The following is a 12,858-nucleotide window of genomic DNA, read 5'->3' on the forward strand; positions in this document are numbered from 1 at the left end:
CCAGCAGAGCAGCACGCCCCGGAGACAGACTCTGCAGTGGTGACATCCCCACCACCTCCTCTGATCCTCCAGTCACTACATCAGTCATGGATGGTGACGATATGAGTTCAAAGACCACCATAGAAGCAGACTCTGGTTGCTTCTCTGACTCCAAGTCCTGAATCTCCTGCCAAGATCGGCATGGATGAAACAGAGGAGTATTCCTCTATACGCAGCCTTATAGCAGACTCTCTTACGGCAACAGCTCCACAACCTCCTCTGACTCCTCCTGCTGAATCCCCAGTCTCTATATCAGTCCTGGATGGTGAGGCTATGAGCAAGGAGACCACCAGAGAACCAGACTGTTGTGGCTCCAGCACCATTACCTCCAGTGACCCCTGCTGATGGACCTCCTGTCATTACTGGCGCCCAGGATGGTTCAGCCAGACTGATGCAGCAAAGCAGGCTCCACCTACCCTAGAACCAGACTCTGCTTCCGGAGACATCTCCACCACTTCCCATGACTCCCCCTGCTGAACCCCCAGTCATTACTTCAGTTCTGAATGTTGAGGATGTGACCAAGGATCCCAGAGAAGCAGACACTGCTGTGACTGTGGCCCCACAAGCTCTTCCAGTTCATCACGATGAACCTCTTGTCCTAACTGCAGAGGGCAGAGAATGTAATAATGAACAATTTTGAGCCAACAATATTCTGTTAGGCGTCCATTCTTAGGGAAAGGTTTGCTGTGTGTTTCTGGCTATAATGAGACCAAAAGTCCAACTACTGAAACTTTTACATTACACTTTAACCAAGATGTTAACCCTTGACTGCAAATATTATACCATCATGGAAAGATTTGGAAAGAATATATATATATTTAAATTTATTTTTTCAAATTATATTTTTATGAGCACCATTGCCCTATTAGTGAAACACAACGCTAACAAAGGCACAGGGTGACCTTCCTCCAGCAAATATGATATTTAACATGCTGAAGTACATAAATATAAAAGTTGAGAACCCATTACCCAGGTTAAGGTAGTATTTGTTTTATATGTTATACACCGACATAGTTACTGTATGCACTTTTTGTCTAAGGCTGTGTTTTGTAGTTTGAACTAGACTCTTTGGTCTTATTTAAAAGGTCCAGTGTAAAAATTTAGGAGGATCTATTGGCAGAAATTAAATCTTATATTCATATGTGTTTTCATTAGCTTATAATCACCTGGAAATAAGATAATTGTTGATTTTTGTTACCTTAGAAGCAGGGGAGCAGGGACTCAACCATGTTTACAGTGGCCCAGATCAGACCAAAAAAACACTGATTCTAGACAGGGCCTTTCTTGCTTTTTGCCGCCACCGTAGTTTCTCTCACACACTTAGAAGGCTGAGCTGGATTCAAATACTTGCAAACTGCAACTTCACCACTAGATGCCACCAAATCCTACATACGGGTCCTTTAAGGCTGATCTTAATTTTACAGTATTTTAGACAGTAGTGTTCTTCCAACTTTTAGTCATTGGTTTGGAGACGACCCTGTTCTGGTTCAACAGGACAATGCTCCCATGCATAAAGCAAGGTCTATACAGATATATTTTTTAGAGTTTGGTGTTAAAGAACTTGACTGACCTACAAAGCCCTGACCTCAAACTCACCCAACACCTTTGGGATAAACTGAAACACCAAATGCAAACCAGGCCTCATCACCCAGCATCAGTGTCTGACTTCTCTAATGCTCTTGTGGCTGAACAGGAGAAAATCCTCCCTAGAAGTTGGGTGGTGGCTGTTATAGCAGCAGTGCTGGAAAAAGTACTGCAAAATGCAAAATGTATTAAAGTAAATATACTCGTTTAGCAGAATGGTGCCTTTCAGAGAGTTATATTATTATATAAAGCATTTTATTACTGATGCTGGAACATATACTCAGAATTTTAATGTTATAACTGGTGGAAGTGGAGAACACTATACTTTTTGCTGTCAGATAAATTTAGTTTAGTAAAAATTACAATATGTCTCTGAAATGTAGCATAAAACAGTAAGTAAAGTAAAAGTACCTGAAAATTGTATAGTTCAGTACTTGAATAAATGTACTACGTTACTTTCGGCCACTGTATGACAGCATATTAATCAGCATGCTTTTGGAACATGATCTTCAGCAGTCACATATGGGTGTCACGTTGACATGTATATGTTTGGCAATTTAATGCAAGTTTTGGTGGTGGGGTGACCTTTAAGATTATATATTAGTATCACAGAACAGGAGGTTGAACTGCTTTTTAAATAGACAGTAACACTTTTAGTTCTTTGTGTGACTTGCTAAACATTTTCACTTCACAGCACATCACAGTTCACAGATCTTCAAAAGAGTCATTGCCAGTTATTTCTTAAATGTATTCTTTTGACACATTCACAGACAAAAAACCCCCCACCTTAGTCAATTTGCCACCTTGTGAGTCTGTACGCCAAGTTTAAGTTTCCTTGCTATCATTTCACATTTTATTATTTTTTATTAACTAAAATGTTACCCATCATCTTAATATCAGTGTTGATAGCCCGAAGAAAGGTCTGATTATGATACTGAATGATAGTGCTCCACATAAATGATATAAAAAGAACAAGAACCTTTTTTCCTCTAAAATCATTTTAATAAAGAGGTCTGTGTGCCCACATATTTACAAAGTAAACTGTTCCACAGATGGGGAAAAAAAATACACTTTGAAATTCATCAAATATTGAAATACTGAACTTCATTAGCATTGGAAAAAAAAAAATTGTTTCTGTAGGATGAAAAGCTTTCTTAAAAATAACACAGAAAATAGCATCGAAGAGAGTTTATCTTTTGGGCCAGTTATGCCGGAATCCTCTGCAGAGAATAAAAAGACACAACGGTTAATACACTGAGATGTTTGAGATTGCACATAAACACCCTTGTATTGTATATTGTTATGTTTACCTATCAGATTTTCCAGCCAGGTATGACATACTTCTGCCTGCAGCTCCAATATTGGATTTTTGTCCCCTGGCACCCCTCTGTTGCACAAAAGATTTAAATTCATCAAGTACAAAAAACACATTTTTAATGTAATAAAACAGCCTTTTATTCTGGTGTTTGTTTTTCACCCCAAAAAATATATTGTTCAATAAACAAATAATGAACAAACAAATACCTTTTTCTTAAAACCATGGGTTTGCCGGTTTGGATCAAACTGTGTGTTGTCCTTTGCTTTGTTACCTGTAAAAACATAGCAGTGGCACTGATTTGAATAAATTCTCATCATGTACAACAACTGTAACTGAATGTGAAGTAAGTGGTGAACTATCCCATGTGATGAAATAAACAACAGAATCAATTATTCTTACCAGCAAAGACTTTGAGGTCTGACTGACTGTAGTCGAAGGGCTTGAAGCTGTCTTGGGGAGGGGGTTCTGTCTTCTGGGGCTTCTCTGCAGATTTCATCAGCTTCTTACTTGGTTTGGGAGTCGACTCTCCAACCTCACTGACAACCCTCTCTCTTTTCTTTCCGCCGCCCTTTTCAGATTCCTAATGAAATTGGTCAGCAACGTTATATTCTGTTCAACATTTAGAGCAAACATTTTAATGAATGTATTCTGTGTATATTCTTGTTTAACTAACAAGACACTGAACATTGGAGGACTGCCAGGATGTGTGTGCAGTTCTATTGTACAAGTAATCAGTTATCTTTTTGTGATTGTTTTTTGATAACCATTAAATTGTATAAAAGAACAGAAATCAAAGTAATATTTAAAGAATTAAAGGGAATTTGTTGCATACTTAGCCCCATTTTTTTCTTTGTACCCCATTCAACAATTCCATACTGTATGGAAAGAATTGAATTGAGACCTACTCAAGTCAAAATTATATTGATTCATTAGAGATGAAAAAAGTCCAACTTTTTGCTACTAACTCAACAATAAATTATTACACCTCTGTTAACTGAATCTAAACACACTGTTTCACATCTTCATACACGCACATAAAACCCCTTTAACCTGTATGAATCAGTTCAACAATGTCGTTCAGGAAGTTGTGTAATTAGTCTTTTAAGATGAGACTAAAGTTATGATCTCTTTAACACTGTAAAACAAGCTGAGTGCTGTGTGGTTTAAAAAAACACTACAATATTATTATATAACGATACATTAACATTTTACTTTTACACAACTTTGAAAAAAATTTTTGAAGTCTGTGCTTAGTTAAGTTAAAAATTTAGTTCTACAGTCGATATCCAGCCAGTAGGTTAGTGGATGAAGCTGCAGCTTAATGCTGATATCCCAGAATCTACCACTGATCTTTCCTCATGTTTAAACAAAAAACCCTTTAAAAATGGTCTTGACTCATCTTGTAGCTATTCTGCTGTCCCCTGTTTGCATAAGCCTGGTTTTCCTCAAGGTTGGATATGTCAAAATAGCTTTACATTATTAAACCACAATCACAGCACAAGGTGTGAATGACAGCATCAGTGTCACCTCACAGAGGTTTCACCTTCAGGAGTGCTTTGCAGTTAAAACGCTGCCAACTGAGGCTTCAAACTGAAAACATTTGATCCAAATAGAAAAGTTTATCATCCTTATTTATGAGTTTGAATAGAGGATGTTATTGATTTTTATTTATGTCACTTGTTCTAATTAATCACATTAATTTGCTAAAGAATTGTTATGGCTACACCTCCAACGTCCTGACAAATCACGTTTTCTTGCAATCTTATTTCCCTGTGATCATTTCTGATTCACTTACCGGCCATGATTAATTTGACCTGAACAGTTAATCACTTTTTGATTAACTGTCACTAACCAGTGATGTTGGAGCCCAATCACAGCATACACCCATGATGATGTCAATTATAATATCAGTGCAGTATGAGCTTTGGAAAACCACAAAGCTTTCTTTCAAACTGAAATGAGACGAGAGAACTTCACTGCCAAAGTACTGGCTGAATCTGACAGTTAGCCAGCAGAGCCAATACTTGCCTGCAGTTGGCAGGTTGACGAGTGTTGGTTTCAAGTGTCGCTGCCAACATCTTTGACTATAATGCATGCCACCAGACGGTGCCAACGTGGTTATTTGCCGGTTTCAGCAGGGTGCGCCTTAAAAAAAACAACTTTTCACTTAAGCCGTCATCACACAACGGATCATTGTGTTGCACACCGACGATTGATGGCTGAAGGCTCACACAGTGAAAGGCAGAGAGGGGGAAGCAGGGACAGAAGTCAGAGTCAGACGGCGGTGACCTTTATCTCTGTTCTCTTGGACTGCATGGATAGAAGATGAAGTACAGAGACTATTGTCTAACTGAGCATTTAAAACAGAGAGGAAACACCATATGGTGGCAAGAGCACGTAATAGTAACCAAGCCAGGGGGTGCCAGGCAATACCCCAGAGAGATAGAGCTAACAGACAGTGAGCTTTTCAGCAGACAGTAGCTATTGTTGTTCCCCAGGAGGAAAGAGAAGCGTTTGATGAGTGGAGGATGTGTCTCTAATGCTCCAATCCCACGCTGTGTGTTCTTCTTCCCCTGGCACATCATGTGATGGATATAAATATTAAAAGGCCACTAACATGCCGGTGCTGCAGACTGACAGCCATGGTTCACTTGCTTGTGAGTCACCACATTTATGTGCTGAAATCTCAGCCATGTCTCTAGAAAATGGGGGGCACTGCAGAGGGTTAAACTGGCTATTAAAGCACTATCTTTAATATGCTGTGTCAGGCTCTTGGGTGAATATAATTCATGTTTTTCATGAATTTGTACTTTCCCAACAGGGACATCAAAAGTGAAGTTGACAGAGTGCAAAGCCTATCTAAAGTGGGACAGAGAAAAAAGGAAGGACAAGAGTGCAAATGACTCACCGCTGCTTGCTGGCGAACAGTGGCAACGTTCTGAAGAGACTCCTGGTAGCTCTGCTTAGCTTTGGTTCTTTCCTCTGTGGAAATCAACATTAAAATATGATGAGGAGCATTGCTTTTAAATGTTTCAATTTAGAGCAGGTTCGACTCCGTTACCTGCCACTTTCTTTATGTGTTCCTTTGCTTCTTCTTTGGCTTTCCTCTTGGCCTCCAACTCCTTCTGTTGCTGCTCGATACTCTGCAGTTTCCATCTCTTGCTAATCTGTGAACATGAGACGGTACAGCTATTAACGTTGAAGACACGTGGCAGAGAGGACAACACGAATAAGTCTGGATATGCATGACTGTACGTAGCTCTTTGAATACCTCAAATATTTTTGAGGATGGGTCAAACTTGGCATTCTTGTTGACGCGCACATTGCTGGAGGGTAAATACTGAAATGACAAAGAAGATGGAATACTGCGTGTCCAGTTGAATAAAAAGCAAACAATACTGAGGGTTGATCACTGGTCGTAGCTCACCATTCTGAAAGGGTTTTCAAAAGACTCAATGATACGTCTGGCTTTCATTTGAGGCACAGGGAGGGGCTCTTGGTCATTCTGTGTTTCAAGCTCCTTCAAAAAGGAATCAGAGTTCTCACATTAGTTCGCACTATTGCATATAAAATCGACTGGCTGAATAAAGTCAACTAAAAGACGATCTCTACCTCAAACAGTGTGATTTTAGCTGTTGCCACAAGGCCACTTGTTTTCTGTACATCAACATCCATTTTGTGCTCATCATCTGAGAAGAGCATCCCTTGTTTCACAGGCAGTTCTGAAAATAAATACATTTGTTTAAGGCAGTGCTTCTCAAACCGTTTATGGTGTGCCCCCCGTCACAGACAAACAAAGTGGAACTTGGTTGAACTTAAATATTATTGTGACTGAAATATTAAATTTCCAGGATAATGCATGTACGAGGATCAAGCTTACCATCAGGAGAAAAGGGGTGGAGGTCACTCTCAGAGACCCTGGATGTATCATGAGGACCAAATAACAGGACTTCTGGCTGGAAAGTTCAAATACAAGATCACATTTATTTTACTCCAGTCATGGTTTGTTACTGAATGCAAAAACAAAAAAAAAAATCTGGTTTAATCAGTTTTTGACAAACCTTTTTTATGGGTGTGAGTCCCTTCTTCTTTTGAGCTGCAATCTCAGCCTGTGTGAAATGTAGAAAACATTGCAATGATTGATTTGGGGGCCTTCACTAACAAGTGACTTAACAAAACAAACACTGAAATTGCATAACAAAAAAAAAAAAACATCATATCCCTCAGCTCACCTTAAGGAGAGGCATTTCCCTAGCTTGCTGCACTAGCAAATGGAGCTCATTGACCTGCTGCCTCACCAGAGGGGGTACCGGGTTACAGCAGGCAATAATGCCCTGAGGCTCTCTGGGAAGATAAAGACGCAATACTGTGCTGCAGGTTATGAATAAAAACACTAAATTCACCTGCACTGAGGTGAGAACCACCAACACTAAAAAACAAATCAAAAGAGGGAAATCTGATCATCTTACTTGGGCAGCTCCTCAGATATCTTGATCATCATATGGGTAGGCAGGACGTATCTAAAACACACAAATAAACAAATAACACAATATTTAAACATATTAACACAGATATCGAAACGTTATGAATTATTCTGAAAGCAGGGGATGGCAAAATCTGGCTGGGTACAAACTATAAATAGGAAAACAGCCCTAGCAGTTTTCCAGAACAGCAAGTCCATCCATTTCCAAACAGCCTACCCGGTGCTTTCATCTTCCTGCCTGGCCAGCTTGTCCCTCCAGGCAAACAGCAGTCTGAAGGCAGTGAGCTGCTGGGTGTTAAAAGACCTTTTCTGCTTCCTCTGCAGCTCCAGATATGACTCCTCTGTGTATATAGGCTTCATATATTTCTGTATGGAGGGGGTGAGCACACGGTGAATTGCGACAAATGTCGGAAAATGCACAAGATTATAGCGTGGAAATGTAGAAATATGAAAGCAATAAAGAAACCATTAAACTACTGGATGGAGAAGGAGTATAAAGGTTGATTTTTAAGTGCCACTTTAATCTTCATGATGTATGAAGCGAGATTTGTGGTCACCTTCAGAGAAATGTCTTTGCTTTTGTTCCAGACACTCTGCAGAAGGCCAGGCTGCCCATGGTTGAAGTCCAACAGCTGCGCCCTCACACAGTCGAAGATGTAAAGGAGGTAGTGGGTGTCTGTCCGGGCATACTTCAACATCTCATCTGGCAAAGGGCTAAAGGGCCAGATTACAGGAAAGTATTTACTTCAACTGGCCAAAAAGTCAATAATAGTATTCTAAGTTACAAACAATTTGAAATGCATGGTGGGGTTTACTGATAAGAGATTAAAAAGAACTCCATCCCACAGTTAAACCTATACAATAATAAGCATCAAACGGAACACATACCGGATCCTCCAGTCAGCCAGCTGGTAGCGTTTGTCTGAGTCCACATTGCAGAAGTGTTTGAGCAGGTGGTCGAGGGAATGTCTAGCCAGGTTCAGAGCTCGGCTGGCCTGATGCGTGTCAAACAGGTTGACGACATACAAGCCGAAGTCCCTCTGGAGCCACTCAATGTCAGAGTCGGAGCCGTGAAATACCTGAAACCAGGAAAGAAAGCACATTCAGCTGAAACCTCTAAAGGTGAGGTACCCACATACATATATACAATAAAAAAAGAAATTTGACTTGCTTTGCTAGAGAAGATACTTCAACCAAAAAGATTAAAAACTGGGGACACACCATGTGACATTTTTCCATTTGGATTATTTTCAACCTCTCTCAGTAGTTCAAGCCCACGCACCGCACTTTTTCACAGGAATCCTACGGTGCATGAGTCATGGTGGCTCCCACACACCAGAGGACACCCGCCAACTTTATTAAACATGTTTGAAAACTGTGAGGTGCTGAGACAACTCCAAGTTTTCAAGATTATGAGTTTACAAACTTAATATTACTACACAGGTGGAGATTTTCTTCTCCAGGTTACTTTGGATGGTTCAGATTCAACCAGTTCATAAAGTAGTCTGAGCCCTCCTAATTTCATATGCTTAAAAAAATTAATTATCTAGAGGCTATTTTAAGGCCATTTTAATTGCTGAGATTTGGGAATATGATGACACAGCTTTGCAAAGCAGAAAGTCAGACTGCCACGCAGTTTTTCCTTAAATACCTTATCCTATCCTTATACCTTTTATTTAGAAGTAAAACCCAAAGGGATTGCACAAGAAGTTCCTATAACTGTCCACAGCAATGTAAAACTCCTTGTTTTGGACATGCAGTAGGTATGTCCACTTGGTCAGAGTTGAGTGAGGAGGTAGCGCTGCAAAATCTAATGGATGTCTACAACTGGCAGTTGTAATTTAACATACAGTACATCTTATTTCCAGACAAGCGGTTTAGTTAATGTAATATGTGCCATTTCAAATCTTTGGCGTGGTTACTCTGTGCCTTCTGTTGTAAAGTGTTGCCATATCCTGATGAGGCTGCTGAATAAATTGTTTAATTATAATAGAAAGCACAAAAGAATGTTGGCAAAAACAGAGGAAACCAACGATAAAACGGAAAGAAAACTTCCGTTCCACACACACTGCGCAGTTCCCCATTTTTGGAAAACCAATCTGATCAGACACGTAATCTCATCTTCCCTTTAGACAGTAAAAGCTGTAGAACAAGATACACGATACAGGATCTCTGGAGCGGTTCCATTACCTTGACAATAGCCGGGTCAGTGAATGCCTCGTTTAGGATGTAGATCTCGCTGCGGAGCTCCAAGGTGTCGATGATGAAGTCTTCCTCTCGGGTGGAGATCTGCATCAGCGAGGTGAGGCCGAGGAAACTCCTGTAGGAGTGGTGCTGCGATGGCAAACAAACAAAACCTCTGCTTAAAACACAAGGACCTACAGGTTTTTAATAACAGTCTCAAAATTTACCACAGAATTAAATCAGTGCCTTCCTTACAAAAGGCACTATGTGTTGCTTGGCTGTAGTACTGATACTGATGCCCACCCCCCTGTACATCCAAGAACTGTTCCTAATCCCATACCTCAAGGTCCACTGCAAATTCAGACAATTTGCAGAGCTTCTCATTCAGAGCCACCAGATCCTCCAGTGTGTCAATGAAGGAGCACCTGGTCTCATCCATTGGTTTGTACATCTAAAAGTAATCCACAAGCGACAGATTTAGGAGAGGCAAACCAACAATCAGAAGATCATATTGTAGGATCACTAGAATTCACCTGTGCCACTGGCTTACACAGAAAGCTTTCTGGTATTGTAAGATGGTCCAATTCATATTGGTATGGGTGTGCAAACCTACAAGGATCAAAATCAGACACTTAGATGGATGATAGAAATAGGAAAAGACAAATTGTTAGTATTACATAAAGGAAAAGTCTTACATGTCTTCAACATGTTCCTGAGTTCTCTGTTGGTGAATGAAGTCAGCGAGGGCAGCCGGGACATCAAGGTCCTCGGGTCTCTCTTTACGGATTTGTTTGTTGGTGAAATCTATGATTGGAGAGCACGAGAGCTAATATGTTAGAGATGTTAAAGAGTTAAATTTATAGGTGCAGTGAATGTTATGAAAAAAATAAATGGGGAAAAAACATGAGTCTTACAAGAAGGAAGAGGCTTCGTTGCGTTGGGCTTGATGAAGATCTTGGGAATAAATGGTGTGTTGCTGTTGTCAACTTTTTCCTTGAATTTCAGCTGAGGCCTCGTAACATTCTTGGCGTGGAGCAGTCGGAACATCTCAGAACGACTGCCAGAACCTGTACCCTGATCAATGAAAGCATTGTTTACCACAACGTGTGAAGTGCTGGTATGACTATTTAGCAAGTGTTCCAAAAAAACGGGGCTAGGGCTTTAGATGCTTGAATGGCACATGAAGTTTCAGCTTGAATGCGGCACAAAAAAAACCTGGCATCTGCAGTATGAGAGCTGAGAGGTTAATTAGCCAAACCTTGCGATTCCAGCTGGAAACCACGATCTTGGGAGGCTGAAATCCTGCAGGCATGACAGGCTGCTGGCTCCTGTTCACCCCATCAGCTTCATCAAGAAGAATCCCCTGGAAATCAGATACAAGAGCTTGGTTGGTTTCTCAACCTTTTTCATGGAGAAAATTGTATAACACCAAAGCCATAGGTCATACCACTCTTTCGAGGATAACGTCGTTAGAGTCCACAACCAAGTCAAACCTCTCCTCCTGTCCTGTCAGCTTGTTCCGGTCTCTCATGTGGGATCTGCAGCCGTGGTGCTGCATTATCTGACTCATGCTAACACAGGGACACAGTGACAAGAATATTATTCTATTATTGAGAAACAGAAAGTGGCAGGTTACTCAGCCAAACCACTCTTGTGTTGGCTGAGTAACCAAGATAAGCTTATCTCCTTGGTTCTGAGCAAAGGCTCAGTCAGACTTAAATTGCCTCGATCTCAGCATCAAACAGGATGTGATGTCATGGGTCTGACAAGGGTAATCAGGAAATCAGGATTGTATATCAGAGTGATGTTGCATTGTGTGGTCTGGTAGCGTACTATTGGCCAAGCAGTGCAAATTCATATCTACATTCAACAAATATGAACTTTGACTTGCAAATGCACTGGAGGTCCACAGCTGCTTACGAAAGAGCAACCACATTGTTGAATTTGTTGAGTTTCATGGCCTTGAAGGTGGCGGGGAGACTGGTGCACATCTGACTGAGCCCAAACTCAAAGGAAGGCAGCAACATAACATATACTCACCAGTGCAAGAGCTTATCTCCCTGACTTTCACAGAACTCCTGGAAGCCAGGGAAGCTCCGGTAGAAATCATACTCATCTCCAGCTTGAGGCAAGGCGGCGGACGCTTTGGTGGCGGACAATACAGCACCCAATCCATACTGCAGAGGAGAGACAGGCTGAGCTGTAAGTCAACACTTTCTAAAGGGTCTTTTAATCTAATCAATGTAACAACAATGTAATGTCTAATGTCACAGTGGGGGATTAAACACAAGGTTGTTACTCCTACACAGTGAAACATGGATACTTACATAGTTTACCCTAATGGAATGACTGGAAATGTATCAATAACATTTCGGATAATAACTTGTTTTAGCTATTTAACAAACTACAAAGAACAACTATCTAACTGGCTAGCTGGTGACAGCCTCTAAAAATGTTCACATTTGTTTTCATTTCTCCAAACTTCTTCGCCATCACTTCAGCTAGCTATAGCTCTGAGCTTTGGGATCGTTGTTCCTAAGTAAGTGATCGATTTTAAAACGCTAATATGTCATATGTCAATAGTTTTGACGAAAGCATTCATCTACACAATCGATAGATAAGTCGAAAGTGCAAACATACTTGCAGCCACACATGAAACGTGCATGAAAACATTAACAGTTAGCTATCGCGCACATATTTTAAAGCTAACTAACTAGCACAGCAAAGAGGCTCAGCTCTCGTAATATCGACCATTCCCTCGACAATTACATGGAAGTAAACACCAAATCAGATGTCATGTCACCAGATAGCTGTGCGTGTTTTATACCAATACCTAACTTAAATTGTGATTACAGCTCGTAGCCAACAGGCACATCCACGTTGCCCATCTGACTGCTAGCCTGAACTCAACAACTCCAGGTGAGCTAGTTTGCTTACTTTAACAAAAGCATCCACGTCTTTAAAACCGGGACACAACTCGCCATTCTCGTCGTCGTTAGTGTCTGAATTCATGTCTTGAAGGCGACTGTTTGAGGACTGATTACTCTTTGAAGAAGCCATCATCTAGTTTGATACTGTGTACATGTGTGAGCCGCAGGAAGCAGCCCTATTTTCCTCAATGTTTTCTTCTGAGCAGGTCTGGGGGGAGCTGGGGGAGACAGCGCCACCTAACGGCCTGGAGTGGAGCTATATTTTCTACAATTTATTGAGGTCTTATTGGAAATATTGCTGCATGATCATACATAATGCA

The 12,858-nt window shown here is 40.8% G+C and overlaps 1 protein-coding gene across 1 annotated transcript; it reads right to left on the minus strand.

Moving 5' to 3' along the window:
* Window positions 1-2,603: 2,603 nt before the first annotated feature.
* exosc10 (exosome component 10) lies at window positions 2,604-12,728 on the minus strand. Its single transcript, XM_051425320.1, has 25 exons — window positions 12,546-12,728; window positions 11,649-11,785; window positions 11,056-11,179; window positions 10,867-10,971; window positions 10,523-10,682; window positions 10,304-10,412; window positions 10,142-10,217; window positions 9,949-10,059; window positions 9,615-9,758; window positions 8,313-8,503; window positions 7,982-8,138; window positions 7,642-7,790; window positions 7,411-7,461; window positions 7,174-7,285; window positions 7,003-7,050; window positions 6,822-6,897; window positions 6,554-6,663; window positions 6,369-6,461; window positions 6,213-6,281; window positions 6,003-6,108; window positions 5,850-5,923; window positions 3,341-3,521; window positions 3,148-3,212; window positions 2,934-3,010; window positions 2,604-2,843 (listed from the first exon to the last, which is right to left on the minus strand). Exons 1-25 carry the CDS (start codon window positions 12,669-12,671, stop codon window positions 2,813-2,815), a joined length of 2,682 nt encoding a protein of 893 aa, XP_051281280.1. The 5' UTR covers window positions 12,672-12,728; the 3' UTR covers window positions 2,604-2,812.
* Window positions 12,729-12,858: the final 130 nt, after the last annotated feature.

This window comes from Dicentrarchus labrax, unplaced genomic scaffold (genome assembly GCF_905237075.1).
Source record: "Dicentrarchus labrax unplaced genomic scaffold, dlabrax2021, whole genome shotgun sequence".
Taxonomy (NCBI): Eukaryota; Metazoa; Chordata; class Actinopteri; family Moronidae; genus Dicentrarchus; species Dicentrarchus labrax.

Excerpts from the sequence above, each read along its gene's own strand:
- exosc10 (XM_051425320.1), bottom strand. The coding sequence starts at position 12,671 with ATGATGGCTTCTTCAAAGAGTAATCAGTCCTCAAACAGTCGCCTTCAA. Across the intron at positions 10,218-10,303 it reads CAGGAACATGTTGAAGACAT|GTTTGCACACCCATACCAAT; the intron begins GTAAGACTTTTC and ends TGATCCTTGTAG. Across the intron at positions 7,286-7,410 it reads ATATCTGAGGAGCTGCCCAA|AGAGCCTCAGGGCATTATTG; the intron begins GTAAGATGATCA and ends TTATCTTCCCAG.